The sequence below is a fragment of the Macaca nemestrina genome, chromosome 2 (genome assembly GCF_043159975.1).
Source record: "Macaca nemestrina isolate mMacNem1 chromosome 2, mMacNem.hap1, whole genome shotgun sequence".
Taxonomy (NCBI): Eukaryota; Metazoa; Chordata; class Mammalia; order Primates; family Cercopithecidae; genus Macaca; species Macaca nemestrina.
The window spans coordinates 33,711,815-33,729,998 of NC_092126.1; the positions used below are offsets into that span (position 1 = coordinate 33,711,815).

The 18,184-nt window shown below is 37.5% G+C and overlaps 1 protein-coding gene across 7 annotated transcripts in view; it reads left to right on the forward strand.

The window, feature by feature from the left end:
- Positions 1-16,870, forward strand: part of LOC105490383 (ATPase secretory pathway Ca2+ transporting 1) — a 158,670-nt gene extending 141,800 nt beyond the window's left edge. For 4 of the 7 annotated variants that reach the window (XM_011755905.2, XM_071090895.1, XM_011755907.2 and 1 more), the window contains 2 exons: positions 1,378-1,502; positions 16,312-16,870. In XM_011755905.2, the coding sequence (XP_011754207.1) occupies positions 1,378-1,502; positions 16,312-16,407 (221 nt within the window). In that variant the 3' untranslated portion in view covers positions 16,408-16,870. The remainder of the gene's footprint in view (positions 1-1,377; positions 1,503-16,311) is intronic. The other 3 variants (XM_011755906.2, XM_011755908.3, XM_011755910.3) reach the window with 1 other exon arrangement.
- Positions 16,871-18,184: the final 1,314 nt, after the last annotated feature.

The window sequence follows — 18,184 nt, forward strand, 5'->3', positions numbered from 1 at the left end:
CCAGGGTTTTGGTTTTTGCTTTTTTATAGGTTATCAATTGTTATAAAAATCATATTATGTGATTCTCAAATATAGCAAATCAAAACCTGCTGTATAGTTTATAACTTTTTATGTACTATGCCATCTTGTATGAAGAGAAAACTAGACTTAATCTCCCTGAAAACCAAGTTGCTCTCTTCTTTAAAGTTAGAATTTTCAGTAGTTAAACGAATAATTCTTTCTTATTCTTTCTTGTTTGTACATTCTAATTTCACAAAAAGTCTGACCCAAATAGTAGAATGTTTTATAAAGATTATTTGGAAATTACACATTATTCTTACGTTACCATTTATTATATGTATAGTACAGTGCATTTAAAAATCAGTTTTCCTATGTAAGTGTGAGGAATGATGTATTTGACAATAATGCTATCCTTTATTGAATTCTTAATTTGGGTATTTATGAAAATAGTTATACAGTGTCACTGTATTTTTTGTTACAAGTTAAAATTTACCTTGAAATTGAACTAGTTGAATTTCAGTATTTTAATTCCATATTCACATTGCTTCCTCTTTTTTTAAAAAATGGCATTTTAAGGAAACATCTGCAATTTTCCAAGCAGTAAATAAGAATTGAGATAGTGTGGATACTATTGTAAAGACAAGTCTTCTATGCTTTGAAATAGAACATATTAATGTCAAATTTTTAATCTTCAGATAGGCATTTTCATTCAAAGTGTCTACTACTGTTGATACAGTACTTTTTTAAAGGGCTGTGTGATCTATGAAATAAAAAAACTCCTTTTGTTGGTGTTACTGATAAAGGCTAGCCACATAAGGTTTCAGGGAAAGTGGTCAGAGGACTTAGGTTCTAATTCTGGCTACTGCCTTTCCTAGTTATATGACTTTGGATAAGTCATTTAATATCTTTTTTTCTTTTCTTATTTTTAACTGAGGGTGATTGTGCCTACGTTATGGAATAGTTGTGAAACAATGTATTTGAAAGCTGTGGTGGCCAGGCGCCATGGCTCATGCCAGTAATCCCAACACTTTGGGAGGCTGAGGCAGGCAGATCACTTGAGGTTAGGAGTTCGAGACGAGCCTGTCCAAAATGGTGAAACCCCATCTCTACTAAAAATACAAAAATTAGCTGGGTATGATGGCACATGCCTGTAATCTCAGCCACTTGGGAGGCTGAGGCAGGAGAATGGCTTGAACCCGGGAGGCAGAGGTTGCAGTGAGCCGAGATCACACCACTGCATTCCAGCCTGGGCAACAGAGCAAGACTCTGCCTCAAAAAAAAAAAAATTGTGGTAAAATGCTAGAAAAATGTAAGCTATTAAGCTTTGCAACTGTAAGTTTCAAAGAAATGTAAAACCCAACTTATTTTCTCTTGCAGATCTGTTGTTTCTTTTGGGTCTCACCTCATCAGTGTGCATAGTGGCAGAAATTATAAAGAAGGTTGAAAGGAGCAGGGAAAAGATCCAGAAGCATGTTAGTTCGACATCTCCATCTTTTCTTGAAGTATGATGCATATTGCATTATTTTATTTGCAAACTAGAAATTGCAGTCTGAGGATCATTTAGAAGGGCAAGTTCAAGAGGATATGAAGATTTGAGAACTTTTTAACTATTCATTGACTAAAAATGAACATTAATGTTAAAGACTTAAGACTTTAACCTGCTGGCAGTCCCACATGAAATTATGCAACTTTGATATCATATTCCTTGATATAATTGGCTTTTGTGATTGAGTGAAACTTTATAAAGCATATGGTCAGTTATTTAATTTAAAAAAAAGGGCAAAACCTGAACCACCTTCTGCACTTAAAGAAGTCTAACAGTATAAATACACTATCTATCTTAGATAGATATATTTTTTTTTATTTTTAAATATTGTACTATTTATGGTGGTGGGGCTTTCTTACTAATACACAAATAAATTTAATCATTTCAAAGGCATTCTATTTGGTTTAGAAGTTGATTCCCAGGAGTGCCATATTTCAGCTACTGTATTTCCTTTTTCCTGTAATGTAAGCACCTCAGATACCATGTGCTACCATTTTTGTATCAAGTTTTTTGCACAGGATGTGACCACTGTCAGATCACTGTTCTTTTCTTTCTTTTTGTGATTGAAAAGCCTATACTACAATTTGAAGTAAATTTTTGTTTTTCTTAGTAAGTGTAAATGGTTGCTTTATTTAATTTAATTTAATTTAATTTAATTTTATTTTATTTTATTTTAAAAAGGTATGTCTTTGGTATAGCAGAATTAATGCAGGGCTATCAAGTGGTATTCTAGGATAACAGTGTCCATAATTAACACTTAGTCATAGAGTCAAAGACATTTAAGACTGATTGGGCTGAAGTTTATAATAAATTATATTAACATGTCTTCCTTTTTGAGTTAAAGGAGACTATATACTTTGTCAAATATCATTTTGTCATCCTCTAAATATAAATCCAAATACCTCAGCTAAGTAATTCTATTTTATTATTTTTGCTGTTATGTAGTTTTTAATCATATTTCTTAGGAAGTATAGGCTACTGGACTTAAAGAATAAAAAGTCCCCAAACCCAAACAGATGGTTTATGAACCAGAGTATATGTGGAAGATTCTTTCCTGGCCTTGCTCTGTGTGCATCTGCAGCTTCTTTGGCCTAGATTTTAGCACAAATCTGAGTCTGTCTCTTCTACTTTCATCACGTGTTCTGTACCTTCTTTTTGTTTCATTGGGCATGCTAGGGAGATGATGAATTTTGTGTGTAATGCCATCAGTTTTCATAAAAGCTTGATGAGGTATAGGTCATTTGTTTTGAGTATGTGGGCCAGAAATTTAAAATTAGAAATTTGTTTTTCTGTTGAATATTTCTATCTATAAACAGAAATGGGTCCCAATTCTTAGAGGTTTAATCCTTCTTGAAGCTAATAAGTTTTGTATTTTATAATCTTTCAGGATGACCCATTCCTTAGCTTTTATCCAATATGAAACTACAAGTGTTAGTACTGAACTATTGTCATTGATAGGGAAAATATCTATTCTTTGAGTCTTGTTACTGAGGCAGTTGAGTGTAAGGAGCTGCCTGAAGTTTATTCTACTTAACCCTTTAAGGCTGAATTGTCAAATGTACATTGTTCCATGTCATTAGATGGAACATGAAAGCCATTGTCTAATCAACTATATCATTAGTGACTTGATGTCTCATACCTTAATTTTGTAATGATTTTTCTTCTCTGTTACAAAGACTTGAAATACATATTAAATGCACGTTAATCTTTTGCTTTGCATTTTAGGTTCAGATTATGACTTGATTGAAATAAATGTGCCTATACATTCATTTGCTTTGTACTGTAAAAATAAAAATGATTTCTTAAGTTAATGGCATCCCAGTGGGGACTATTAGCATTAAAATTATCCATATGGATGCTGAAGATACAGAAATTAAAATTATCCATATGGATGCTGGAGAATGCATAGTACACAGAATCTATGATTTAAAAAGAAGTTGAATGTACAGTACAGATCCAGATTGCAATTTTCCATAATATATTAATCCAAGTTGACATGGATGATTTAAATGTGCTGGTATCTAAATTTTAAATTTTTACCTCATTTTCCTAATCCTAGGACTTGCTAGAGTCCCTAACAATACTAACTTATTTGATGTTTTTCCCTGTTAAACTACCTTATGGAGTTATTTGGCCCCATAATGGCTAAACGTCAGGGAAGAAAAGAAAAGAACTTAAAATAATGCACTGATGAGGTAAACAGTTCTGAAGTGATCAAAACTGGCCACACAGAACAAGGCTGAACATGTTGTGTCACATTTATGCTGGACATTGCATAACCCAGAGATGAAACAAAAGTGAAACCATGCAACCCAAAGACCCTCCCTTCTCAGGATATAGGCTTTGTTTATAGCAGTAACCACCCTCACAAGAATAAGACACATTATTTACCTGTCATGTCCATGTAGGGTATGTATTTTACATTGGTAGTCTTTTTGAGATCACTTAAGTTTTGGTCTCCTTGATACACTACATAAGTAAAGTATGTATTGGTTACACTTAAAAATAGTTTCTCACTGAAATGAGTTGGAGGCAAACAATAAACTAATATTTAGGAAACTTAATTAACTTTACCTTGCTTTCTGCCTCTGTCACTTGGCAATTCACTTCCGCATATGACTCATCCATGAAGTTATATGATGAACTGGTTATCTTTTCATTACATTTATTTAGTACCTGGAGTGTGCTAGAAGTAGAACGATGATGGCATCCCTGCCCTATAGGAGCCCATGAACACAGATAGCAGGGGATATTACTGCTAATAAGCTATTTCAAGAAAGTTAATAGGGGATCTTTGCCTATTTACTTTAAAAATACACATAGATTAAAATGAGTCCAGTGCACATTTCACTAGATAATTTCCTTGACGTTGGCTTTTGAAAATCTTTGAAGCACTTTTTAAGACTGAGCTCCTGCAATCCAAACAGCAGCTGATTTGCACACTAAAACGTGGTATGGATATTCATCCTTAACTAGTATGTGATTGGACAGAGAGATCACTCTGATGGTTAAGTTTCCTTGAGCTCAGCTACCACTTGAACTATTAACTCTTATTTAATGACATTATTTTGGGTTTTGGTTGTCAAGAGTTGGTTATTGTTAATAATGGATAATGGTTAACCAGTCCCTGGTATTAATGTAGATACAGTTGTCCATAAACATTGTTGTGGGTTTAGATTTTTTTTTAAAAAAGGTAGTATCGTGCCTTCAGGAAGTTTTCAGTCAGTTCTGGAGACCAATGTGAAATATATCCAGTAGGATGGTAAATGTTGTCCAGAATGCTACAGTAGCTGAAGGAGACAAATAACTTCATGGGATCCTCAAAGAAATTTGTCATGGAAATTGCCTAGAACTAGTGACAGCTGAATCAAATTTTAAGTTGGGAAACTCCAGCTGAGAAGCAGTAGGACATTGCAGCCAAACAGCAAAGCCTCTGCAGAGGTGGTGGTAGGGGCTAGAAGGAATCTGTGAAAACCACAGTGAGTTTGACACTGTTAAGACCAGGAAGTACAGTGTGAAGGGTTGGAGAGATAGGCGGAAGCCTAATGGTGAAAGCAGAGACAATTGATTTGTCTGATAGCATGCCAGGGCATTTCAAGAGTTTGATGTGAGTTTGGATTTTTGTATCGTAACATGCTGATGGAAGCACAGAGGATCAGTTGTGAAGACTGAAATAGGGAGACCAATTAGAAACTCAAGGAAGCTTAAGGAGTAAAGGGATGATTGAGCTGTGGCAGTCACGATGGAGAGAAAGGCATGGAATTTGAATTGTCTTTTTTTTTTTTTTTTGAGGCAGGGTCTCACTCTGTCCCCCAGGTTGGAGTGCAGTGGTGTGATCTCGGCTCACTGCAACTTCTACCTCCCAGGATCAAGTGATCCTTCCACCTCAGCCTCCTGAGTATCTGGGATTACAGGTGCACACCACCATGTCTGGCAAATTTTTTTGTATTTTTGGTAGAGGCAGGGTTTCACTTTGTTGCCCAGGCTGGTCTCGAACTCCTAAGCTCAGGCAATCCACCAGCCTTGGGCTCCCAAAATGCTGGGATTAGGTGTGAACCACTGTGCCCAGCCTTGAATTTGTATCTTCTGAGAGATAACATTGACGTGACTGGATAGGAGAAAAGGAAAATGGAAAAGATACTAGTCTGTGGCCTTTGGCTTGAATAGTAGAGCTATTAGCAGAAGAACCTAAGCTAAGCAGGGTTTAGTGGGACACAGGTCCATCTGAAATGTAAAGCTTGTTGTGTCCTTGAGATTTCCCAGCTGGATGTGTTAAAGCTATGGCTGACTAATTATAAGCTCGTAGAAAAACACATCCATTTTTTTTTTGTTGTTAAATTAAGCAATAAGTGAAAGTAAACTCAGCTTTGACAGAATAAGATTTCCTTTAAAAACTTTCCTTTAGCATAGTTATTAATCAGCAAACAGTTGTATAAATTCAAAATGCAGAAGGACAAGATAATATTTCAGTCTCCTTTGTTATCGAATGTTAATAGTGAATCTGTTATTAAGGTTACTGACTGGAAAACACTGATCTGAATTACTGGCAGCACTTTTTTTTGATACTTGCAGTAAGACACTTTCTAAGAGGTGAGAGTGTGTGTGTATGTATGTTTATGTGTGTGTCAGCGAACCACATAGCTTAAGGTATGCCACATGAGGAAACCCCAGTGAGTAAATAACATTACCATTAGAAAGCAGCTACTTACTCTGAATGAGTAATTGTGGCAGAAGAGTAGAAAACAATGTTGATTTTTTGTTTGTTTTTTGAGAAGGAGTCTTGCTCTGTTGCCCAGGCTGGAGTGCAGTGGCGCGATCTTGGCTCACTGCAACCTCTGCTTCCTGTGTTCAAGTGATTCTCCTGTCTCATCCTCCTGAGTAGCTGGGATTACAGGCGTGTGCCACCATGCCCAGGTAATTTTCGCATATCTAGTAGAGACAGGGTTTTACCATGTTGGTCAGGCTGGTCTCAAACTCCTGACCTCAGGTGATCCACGCGCCTCAGCCTCCCAAAGTGCTGGGATTACAAGCATGAGCCACAGCACTTGGCCTGTTTAGTTTTTTAAATTTTACGTGTAATTCTTTTGGCCTTTCTAGTCTCGTCTCCTACACAATGCTCCAGTACAGTCGACTTCGAGATCATTGTGGACAGTGTTACTTTAAGTTGAAATCCTTTTATCTCTGTCCCAATGTTGAGAATCAGAGAGAGCTTTTACCTCTACTTCAAAGCCCAGTGAAATGCCAACAAGAATAACCTTTCCAGATTTCTATAATGTGTCTGTGTGTGTGTGGGGGGGTACAGTTTCTTGAACACTTTTTTTTTGTTTGAGGCAAGGTGTTGCTCTGTAGTGTGATCATGGCTTCCTGCAGCCTGGACATCTGGGCTCAAGTGATCCTCCTACCTCAACCTCTCGAGTGGCTGGGACTGCAGGCACATGCCACCATACCTAGCTAATTTTGTGTATTTTTTTGTAGAGATTAGGTTTTGCCATGTCGCCCAGGCTGGTCTCAGACTCCTGGGCTCAAGCAATCTGCCCGCTTTGACCTCTCAAAGTGCTGGGATTATAAGCGTGAGCCATCACGCCCAGCCTAACTTCTTGTAAACACTCTTTAAATGTAGCAGTAAGTTTGCATATAACTTATTTAAATATGTTAAAAATAAAAATTATTTACATATAACTTATAAAATTGTGGGATTTTTATGTTTTAGAAAGCATTAAAAATTTAAGTTGAAAACACTTGTTGATAAATCTAAACAGAAATTTGGTAATCTCTTTCATAAATTAAGTGTCAAAGTTTGGGGAGAAAAGTGAAAACAATTATTTGAGCCATTAGTTTTTATCCTTAGAAATCCTTTTCTAATATAAATCTGCTGGTGTTCTCGTGTACACATGAGCATATATGATGTAACAGCCTGTGCTTGCACAGCTGCTTCAGGTAGATGGTGTTTCATGTGCAGGTCACTGTGCACACCTGACTTTGCTATTCCTATTCTGTTTTACTCAAATCTGGCCAAACTGACAAATATACCGACAAAGGCCCGCATTTCTGTGGTGGTAGGCCTTCATGGCTGTTAGGCCTGACAGAACTTCTTTTCATATTTAACGCAAAGGTGCCCTAGCATCATTATTTCTTAAGCAATAGTTGCATTGCTCTACTTAGTAACCCTTTTGAGTAGAAACCACATCTCATTGTTATGAGCACTCAATGCCAGAAACTGAGCAAATCGTTCTATATAAATTCCAGAGATCCATTTTTGGGCTCTGGATTTGTAGGTTTTGAAATTGTGCCTTTTAATAGTTTAAAAAAAAAATTACTAATCTTCTCAACTACATTAAAGAACTTTCTATTAAAGTGTTCTCTGTGATAAGTATATCAAAGTGCCCTTTAGTTGACAAGTGATAATTTGGTGCCATCTTATGGTCATAAATAAAATACCATATAATGCCTGGACCATTGCTCTTGTCAGGTCTGCATCTTGCAGGCATACTGTGAAACACATGGTTTGTGCGTCTTACAAATAGGTAACTGTGTAGAAAATGTATGTCTGATAGGAAAGACATGACAAACTTTACATTTAAGCATTATTAGATCAATTTTAAGAAGTTATAAATTAGAATGTTTTAATTCCTATTTCTGTCTCATATTCATCTGTGTGGTTGCGTAATAGGATTACATTAGATTTTGTAAGTATTTTTCTATATGGAGTGGGTCTGGATGGTTGGATGGTCCATGCATCAGCTAGAGGTATTACAAGTTAGGGAAATAGTTTAATCTTGTTTAACTCATCCACATGGAGCTATTATTTAGTTTTGGTGTAGAAACTATGGCCAGGCGTGGTGGCTCACACCTGTAATCCCAGCACTTTGTGAGGGTGGGGAAGGCAGGTTGCTTGAGGCTAGGAGTTCGAGACCAGTCTGGCCAACATGGCGAAACTAAAAATACAAAAATCTGTAGGGCGTGGTGTTGCATCCCTGTAATGCCAGCTTCTTGGGAGGCTAAGAACCAGAACTGCTTGAACCTGGGAGGCGGTGAGCCTAGATTGCGCCACTGCATTCTGGTCTGGGAGACAGAACAAGACTCTGTCTCAAAAAAGAAAAAGGAAAGAAAAGAAAGAAACTACGCCATGCAGGTCAGATTCTCCTGTTGCCTATTTTTGTAAATAAAGTTTTATTAGAACACAACTATGCACATTCATTTACAATATTGTTTATTGGCATTGTCATGCTATGGCAGCAAAGGTGAGCCGTTGCAAGAAACTATATGACCTGTAAAGCCTAAAATATTTACTATCTGGCCCTTTGTAGAAAGTTTGCCTACTCATTTAGATATTCAAAAAGAGGAAAATAGGCCTGTACCTTGCATTCAGTGGATTAGAAAGGAAGTGGCACCAATTTTCTCTACCCTCCAATCTCCCAACAGTATATTCTCTCTCGTATGGATGCACTTGGTAGCAGATTTGATGTCAGTGACTACTCTGAGTCTCCATCAAGGCTCCCATGTAGAGAAAGTCAGAGTGTCTCAGACTGTTGTTAAAACATCATCAACCAGGAGGACATGCCATCACATTATCAAGGCTTCTTGTTCTTACAGTAGGTGGAGTATTCTGATCTGCCGTCCCATCTGAATTGTGCTTCCCATCTCTCTCTCTCTGCTCACCCAACTTTTTATCCATCTGAAGCAGTCTTCTCTTGTCTGGTTGATGGGCTCACTTCTACCTCTTGGATGCAGAAGAGAAGTGGAGGTTTCCCTCCTATTGGTTGTACAAACCCAGAGAAACAGAGCTTAATCTGAATAGGCTAAAGTATATTATCTTGCTTAGAGAAGACAACATTTAGTAATAGTAGAAACTAAACTATCCTAACAGCTCAGTCTTAGGGAAAAAATATAGTCACTAACTCATTTTCTCAGAACAGAACATTCTAAACCAAAACATATCTGCATAGTTCCCACAGATACCAAAAGGTGACTATATATGTGCATATATACATAAATGTAAAAATATATTTATATTTTCAGAGAAAGACTTAGCTATTTTAACCAAATAGAATGTTTTCAAGAGTAGCAGGAATAGAAGAGATTGAATGTGCATTGTAACATGTTCATTTTTCATTTGATTTCTCTCCCTAAAAACAGAATCCAGTGAAACTAGCTGGAAATTCTTCTTTCATGTATTATCTCATTCACTTCTCCCATTTTAACAGACTGTCGTGCAGTCATGCCTTTTAAATTTTAAAACTTCCTTCCTCAACATGAAGTTCTCATCTTAGAATTTTTACAGCTGGATGGACTTGAATTTAGTATTATTCATACCTCTGGAAAGAAATGCAAAAGCAGCTTATCCTGTATGGCTCAGAAAGCTGCTGCTGGAAGTAGGGTGGCATTTTTCCAAGAGTAGTATTTAATTTCAAATTGGTACAAGATGCAGAATCACTTTCAGCTGTGATGACTGAAGTGTGTCATTAAAAGACATGAGATAAACACCAAGTACCCCACATCTATCTTATTGAAAATACAGTGTCACATTTTGAGTCAGGCACCACTGAAAGTTTATCCTTTTATGGAACTTTCTGGTCTTGGTAGTGATGGCTTTCCAGGTGCTGCTCAGGTTCATGGTACGCCAGCCAGCCAAACAGCATGTGGTTGAGAGCAGAACCCAGTGAAATCTGGCAACCTTGCTAAGGGTAAAACTGGGTTTGGCTTCCTTAGGATTATGGAGTAGGGCCAGGTTTATAACACTGGTAGTTGCAGGAAGAGGAAATTCCTAGGAAATGGTAATATCTGCTCTTCACCTTTCTCTCTCTCTTTTTTTTTTTTTTTTGAGACGGAGTCTCGCTCTGTCGCCCAGGCTAAAGTGCAGTGGCACGATCTCGGCTCACTGCAAGCTCTGCCTCCTGGGTTCACGCCATTCTCCTGCCTCAGCCTCCCGAGTAGCTGGGACTACAGGTGCCTGCCACCACGCCGGCTAATTTTGTTTTTGTATTTTTAGTAGAGATGGGGTTTCACTGTGTTAGCCAGGATGGTCTCGATCTCCTGACCTCGTTACCCACCCACCTCGGCCTCCCAAAGTGCTGGGATTACAGGTGTGAGCTACTGCGCCTGGCCACCTTTTCCTATCTTTAAACATGCCAAGGGCTCTTTCAAATTGAGCTTTAAAAACACTACAGAAAACTCTGAAAATAGGAAAAAGGGCTAAAGGGGGACAGGTACTCACATGGGGATAATTCCTTCTAGTCTTTTTTCATTATTTTCTAAGTTTGAGCTTGGCTGCCCATTGAAACTCTCTTGGTAGTTTTCTACCCTTTCCAGTGTGGCTACTGCTGGAGTTGCTATAATATTCTCACATTCCTGCCCGTGTCTCTTCTTCACCATATTTGATAGTGTTGATCTCCTTTGCCTTTGCAAAATTCTGCTTTTAAACCTATGGCAATTATGGTCTCAAACGTTGTCTTAATCTTTGTACTGCTTAACACTCACTTCTTCCCACATTCCTTGCTTTGCCCTGGCTTTTCATTGGGGATATAACAATGGCCATCACTTAATAACACATTTTTAGTATGAGGCACTGTGTTAAGTAACTTAAAAATACATGTTATTTTATCTTTTACACAATAATTTGGACTGTTAAAATCCTTTGCAGGTGGGGCAACCGAGGCATAGTCATTGATTTATTTCCTTTTGTGCACAAAGGAGAAAAAGAGAATTCTAAGGGCTTTTTAGCTATGGTCTTTATCTTCTGAAATTCAAATTCAGATGCTAAAAGGTTAATTTGAATTCTTTCCCCATGATCAAATAGCATGAAAGACCTGTGATTATATTTATAGGATATATATTAAACTTTCAAGGTCCAAGTGTCTCAAAAAGTGCTTGTACAAAATAGACTTCACATATAATTTTATCAGCACTAAATACAGAACATGATTAGGTTATAGTAAAAGTTTTCCTGTCTCTGCAGCTTTATCTCTAAAATTTATTCATCTTAGCTGCCCAGAGTTCCTTTTGTTACTTGAGCTGCTAACTGAAGACAATTTCCAAAGCCTAAGATAAGATTTCATTTGTTAGAACTGAATTAGAAAGAGCAGGACCTAATCACTTGATTGCAAACACAGGAAACTAGATTTTGGAAAGGGAATATGGGATGTATAACATTCTGCTTCTACACAGGTGTTCCTAATGTATATCTGATCTGAATTTTAAAATTCCTATTCTTTAAAGCCAGGTCAAAAGCCAGGCATGAGTATCTTCCTGTGATTTAACCTCTCATCCTGGTGACTGCTGTTTCCTTATTGTAGTATTCAGTCTGCACTTTGCCATTTTGCATCTGACAGACAATACTTTATATAATGGTAAAAACCACAGTTACTTTTGCACCAACCTAATAAAATAATCTCTTGTCATTTCATTGTGTGTTGTCTCCCAAGCAGCTTAAACAAGAATGTCTTCTGCAGGGGGTTCAGGTGCTATGTCATCATTCTTCGGTGAACCACCTTATATACTCCTGTGAAGTGCCTGTGACCTCTCATCTAATATATGTAGGAGAAGATATACACCAGGGTAGTATACTTAAAGGGACATTATTAGACTTTCACTCCTTTACTGCAAGGCTGGATAATTTTCAGTGGAATGGTCCTGAAATGGTTAGAGAAAGGAACCTGACTTATTACTTCTGCTGGAGGAGGACACTTTTAATCAAAGAAAAACATGATAGAGGTAATTCAGTGGTTTTAAGAAGCAGTGTTGATGACAACCCAGGAAATGGGACAGTTATGTTAATATAATCTCCAGATTAGCCTCAAACTCCAGGAATCAAGGTAGGGAGGATTTGGTATAACAAAGGTCTTATATGTGTGTGTTTTTGTTTTGTTTTGTTTTTTGAGACGGAGTCTTGCTCTGTCACCCAGGCTTGAGTACAGTGGCGCTATCTCGGTTCACTGCAGCCTCTGTCTCCCAGGTTCAAGCAACTCTCCCACCTCAGCCTCCTGAGTAGCTGGGACTACAGGTGCCTGCCATGATGCCCGGCTAATTTTTGTATTTTTAGTAGAGATGGGGTTTCACCATGTTGGCCAGGCTGGTCTTGAACTCCTGACCTCAAATAGTCTGCCTGCCTTGGCCTTCCAAAGTGCTGGGATTACAGGCGTGAGCCACACACCCAGCACGGGTCTGACATGTTTATAGTCCCCATTAGATACATTATTTTCCAGTAACATTTCTTTTCAAAAATAGATGTACTTGACTGCTCTTTTCTTGATTCTTCTGGGAATAACCATCTCTTTGGAGATGGTTGTTAGTAAGATTATAAAAATAACCTTACTGAAGAACTCCCATGTAATCCTCTGAAAATAATAAAAATTTCCTTATTTCAAGAACTCTTATTTAACAAAGTAATTGTTAGGTTTGAATATTCTAGGAGCAAATGATGTATTGTGTCTTTTGTAAATGGAGAAACCCAGTCAACACTTGGCAGGTGTGTGTTTGACACTGGCTGATGCTGGGCTCATTCCTCTAAGAGTATGGTACTTCTAGGAAAGTAAAGAAAATTGTTTATCAGATATTAGGAACTGTACATAGGCCTGCTCAAAATGGCAGCTTTAAAGCTACCTTTAGGGCTATTCCTGATGGAATATACCAGTGGGAGAGTACAGAAGGAAGAACACAATTTGTATGAATACAAGTAAAATGAAGGTTGAATATATTTTCGGATCTTGCCCAATGCATTTATTCTACTTGGTTCTCTTTATTTTCAAGTTCTTATTTGGAACTGGCTTGCACCTTCATAACTCTTCAGGTATTTCTAATTTTAGCAGCCTCTATTTGGCAGTATTTTCCAGAGCAGTACCTTTTAAACTTTTTCACTACAGTCCACAGTAAGGAATACATTTTACACAATGACCTGATACATGATATGTATATCTGATATTTTCCATTCGAATTTTTTCATTAAAAAATAATGGGTGTGACTCATTACTTTCACATCTCATTAATGGGTCAAAATCTATAGTATAAAGAGGGCATAGAGTCTGGTGTTGCTGCATATATCTCTGATATTTTCACTTCTCACTGTTTCCTCCTCCTCTAGGTCTAACAGCTCAGGATGCTGTTTCTTATTTGGCTGGGGCCATTAGTTTCAACTTCTGCTTTAAAACCTGGAGTGTACCTAAAGTGCTCTTCAATCCTGTCATGGTCTCATTGACTTAAGTACTTACTTTTAGTAGAGACAGTTTTCTGTCTGGCATCCTCACTTCTCTACCTTTCATTGCCCAGACTTCATACTAAAGTACAGAGAGGAAGCTGTTTTTAAAAATTTTTGAAATGATAACCAGCTGCTACTTAAAGGCAATAATTGAGTGGGACTTCTACTCTTTCTGAGAATGTAGCTGGCTAAATTGCTGCAATTTAAAGCGTATAGCATATATTACCGTTAACTTGCTGAAATGGAACATGAGAAGTATAAACATGGTTTCAAATATATTTAGAAATACAAAAGTTTCTTAAATCAGGTTGTATTTATTAAAAGCAAAATACAAAATAACTTGGAATTCAGATTGCTGTGATGTTTATCCCCTAACAGGTTAGTCCTAAAGAAAAAGTTAATTGTTTCAAGGGAGGTAACAGAATAATTTTAAGTAAGGATTATATTAAATACATCTAGTTTGATGCAAACTGAGTTTTATTCAAGGTCGGAGGCCTCACTATGTTCCTCTAAGTTTTCAACCATTAACAACCCAAACCGGTTGTTTCCCTTGTACCAACACTTGGTGTGTGCAGTGGTTCTCCCTCTGTTCTTAGAACAGCTGGTATTCTGTTTCTTCTGCCTTTTTTTTTTCGAATTTGATTTACCTTTTGGTAGGAATATTTCAGTGGGGGCATATGACCTTGTGGCATTGAATAGATGTTCATAAAGTTGCTTAGCCTCAGGACACATGCTCAGGAGACTTTCTACAGAGGTCGATGCTAGCAGTTGTTGGCATAGCCCGTGCACCAGGCTTCCACTGTACAGTCTGTTCAAAGGGAGAAAAAAGTATGTTGTTAAAGAACTAATTCAGTGCAACAGGATAACCATCATTGACATAGCTTCAACAAATGCATCTAAATAATGAGAGCTCTTATTGCTCTATAATATTATTGAAATTACTTAAGAATAATCTGTTCTTTGAAGGAAGGAACTGAGCTGGTATGACAAAGATTCTTTGCTGGTGATACTTAAAAACTTTTCATCAACAAATTACATGATGCATGCTTAGTTCGTTCTGCAGTTAGTCCCAAGGCTGAGGAGGTGTCTTTAACACTTTAATTTTAAAGAAAAGCAATTTAAAATGACCCTGATAAACCAAATAGGTGGTTTGTTAGAATATGAGAAAATTTATTGGCATCATCTGCAAGGTCATTCACTGGGACTAAAACCTTCACAAATAGAAGATGAGATTAATTGGAATCCACAAGTTTATTAGTTATGGACAAAGCTGATGAACTGGTACCTTAGCAATCCATGTAGAACCATCATTTAATCAGTGTAAAATCTCTGTGTAAAAAGCCTTGGTTATGCTGAGATTCAAGAACAGTCCTGCTCTTTAAATCATGATTAAGAGAACTGTTTGGTTTTGTGTTTCCTGTTTTGTTTTAAAAGGATTTGTGGTAACTAAAGAGGATCCAGTCAAGAATGACCTTAAATTATTAAACAAAAGAAATAAAGAATCCATGGGTCAAAGGCCAATTAGTCTTATTTGTGTTAGCTCAGATATAAGGCCCAGAGATACATTAACAACACTGTTTACTGCCAGGAGGCTTTTTACCTTGAAATATATAAAGTCCCACCATATTTTGTATGCCTCCATATATCCTCATTCAAAGTATTGAAGGCACTGGGGCTGCAACAGCAAATTAAATAGACGAGCCCCTCTACCCATAGAGTTTACATCTGAGTGGAGAGACAAACAAAACATAATCTATCTCCTTTTTATCTTCATCTCTCCCTCAAGTACCTCCTGGATGGTCAATTACCAAGATGTCCAATCCACTGATCCTATCACTGTTTTCACTGCTCCACACCCTACTGCTGCTGTCATTTCTTTTTATGATACCCAGCTTAAACTCCACAGACAAACATTATAATTACTCTGTGGCACATAGGCTCAACTCCCTTATTGTCTTTCTTGCCTGGTAAAGCAAACATCCTATGTTAAGTTCACTTGGGCATCTACTCATCATCTCACTTAGAATGAAAACTCCATTAGAGCAGAGATTCTGTTTTTGTCCCTACACCCTAGCACAGGGTAGGCATTTAATATTTGAATGAATGAGTAAGCTATATGCCAGGTGGTAAGGAATGCAGTTAAAAAAAATACAGAGTAACAGGACTAGAGTGAATGAGGGTAGACAGTATGTCTCACTAGGGTGGGTTATCAGAAAAAGGCTCTACAAAGTGACATTTAAAGACCAAGAGGAAAGGAGAGAGTTATATCCTACCAACAGTTACTTCCCCTCTCCCACATATTAATGTTTTACTTAAAGGAACTGATGTTTTAAAATTGAATTGAATCATGGAAACATTCTTTGAGAATATGTAAATTTAATATTTTTCCTGTTTCCAGCTCTTCAGCTGTAACAGTGACTCAAAATCAATTACACTAAGATTAGGTTTGTTTTTTTTTTGTTTTTGTTTTTTTTTTTTAAGTAACTTTGTTGCTTTAAATATAAGTGAAAGTACTGTATTTACTTTTGTGTGCTTCCATCTGAACTAAAGTTTCCCATGGTGCTTACCGAGTTAGGTCTGGCTCTGGGAGAGGAGTGGACAACAGCTGGTTGAGATACATCCCCATCTGGAGACAGGACTGCCACTGACAGAAGATGTGAGCTGTGTCTAAGTCCAGTCTTGTGCCCAGCCGTGTCTGCACCTTCACTCTTTGGAACTCTGCATACAACATCTTAGCACCATCTTCCTGCAGCTCTTCCTTACCTAAATAAAGAAACAATCCAAGGGCAGTATTTCAAAAGCACTGTAACAGCTTTTCATTTCCCCACATATACTACAAATTCCATACAGAAAACAATGCATTGAAAAAAACTAAGATGTTTTTCTCTTCTGGCTTCATAAATGCCTTGCTGTATAAATTGAAATAGTGATATTGAACTGTTTTTTTAATGATGACCTAACTTTATTCAACCCATCAGAATTTACTTTTTCCCTGAAATAAGATCTCTTCCACTGGTCTACTACCTGACTATAAACATGTCTGCATTTGAATTCTCTAAACCCTAAATCTGTGTCTATGAAAAATACAAATGACTATTAAATATTATTCTCTTTACTGTTCTCTTTCACCGAAACTCCCATGCTGTGGTACATTTGTGTTAAAGAAACAACCTGTGTGTTCAAAACACATTTTGACCTCTGTGTTTTATGGGAGGAAGCTAAAGTATGACTTGGATAATTTGGCAAATAATCAGCTTCTTTTCATAGTAGGATAAGGGGCAAGAAGCAACAATCCTAGGAAATAAGGAATGTTGCATGTGTTTAGCTGTAAGTTTCTACAGATTTGTTTGGGCAGGGGTACACAAAATTAACATCTGGACCAATTTGAAAATAATAAAAAGGAGGCCCACCTTTTACCAACTAGCGAGCAGCAAGGCACTGAGCCTGCCTGGGGAAAGGGTCCACGTTTCCTAAAAGAAAAGAAACAGACCCTTGACATGCCCCTTCTGTTGGACTCAGGTAAAAACTTAATAGGCTTGTGCTCTGAGAGCTTTCTTACAGTGTATTTATTATTCAGTCAGAGGAAATACCCTAAATCTGTGTTCATAAAGCAGCAGTGGGCCTTCACTGATTTGTTTTAAGTTGGCTGTCGTATAACAATAGTCCCTCTGACAGCTGGCAAGCTTGAGCCTTAATACTTGGGAAACAGGAGTCCATGCTGTTCCATTCTTTCATCTAACTTATAAAATAGTAAACTGGAGTAGCACTATCTAATAGAACTTTCTGCAGTGCTGTCCAATACAGTAAGCTAGTCTATGGCCATATGTGACTACCTGACACTTGAAGTGTGGCTAGTGTGACTGAAAACCTCAATTTTTAATTTAAATAGAATTTAACTTTGGCCACGTCTGGCTAGTAGCCACCATATTAGATAGTACTATTCTAGAGTATAATTATTATACATATTTATACAGTGGTAGAGCATTCATAATCTTTAAAGAGGATATTCCACTAGAGTATTAAAGTGTCCCAATGTTTCAGCATTTACTTCACCTTGTATTATACGCAGATAAACTTGCTTCGGTGTATTTAAGAGATACTACTGGCTGGGCGCGGTGGCTCATGCCTGTAATCCCAGCACTTTGGGAGGCTCAGGCAGATGTATCACAAGATCAGGAGTTCAAGACCAGCCTGACCAAGATGGTGAAACCCTGTCACTACTAAAAATACAAAAATTAGTTGGGTGTGGTGGCAGGCTCCTGTAATTCCAGCTACTCGGGAGGCTGAGGCAGGAGAATCGCTTGAACCCAGGCGGCAGAGGTTGCAGTGAGCCAGGATTGTGCCACTGCACTCCAGCCTAGGCAACAGAGTGAGACTCCATCTCAAAAAAAAAAAAAAGACAAATTACTATGTCATCACTACTTACATACTAATTGAAACTGACAGCA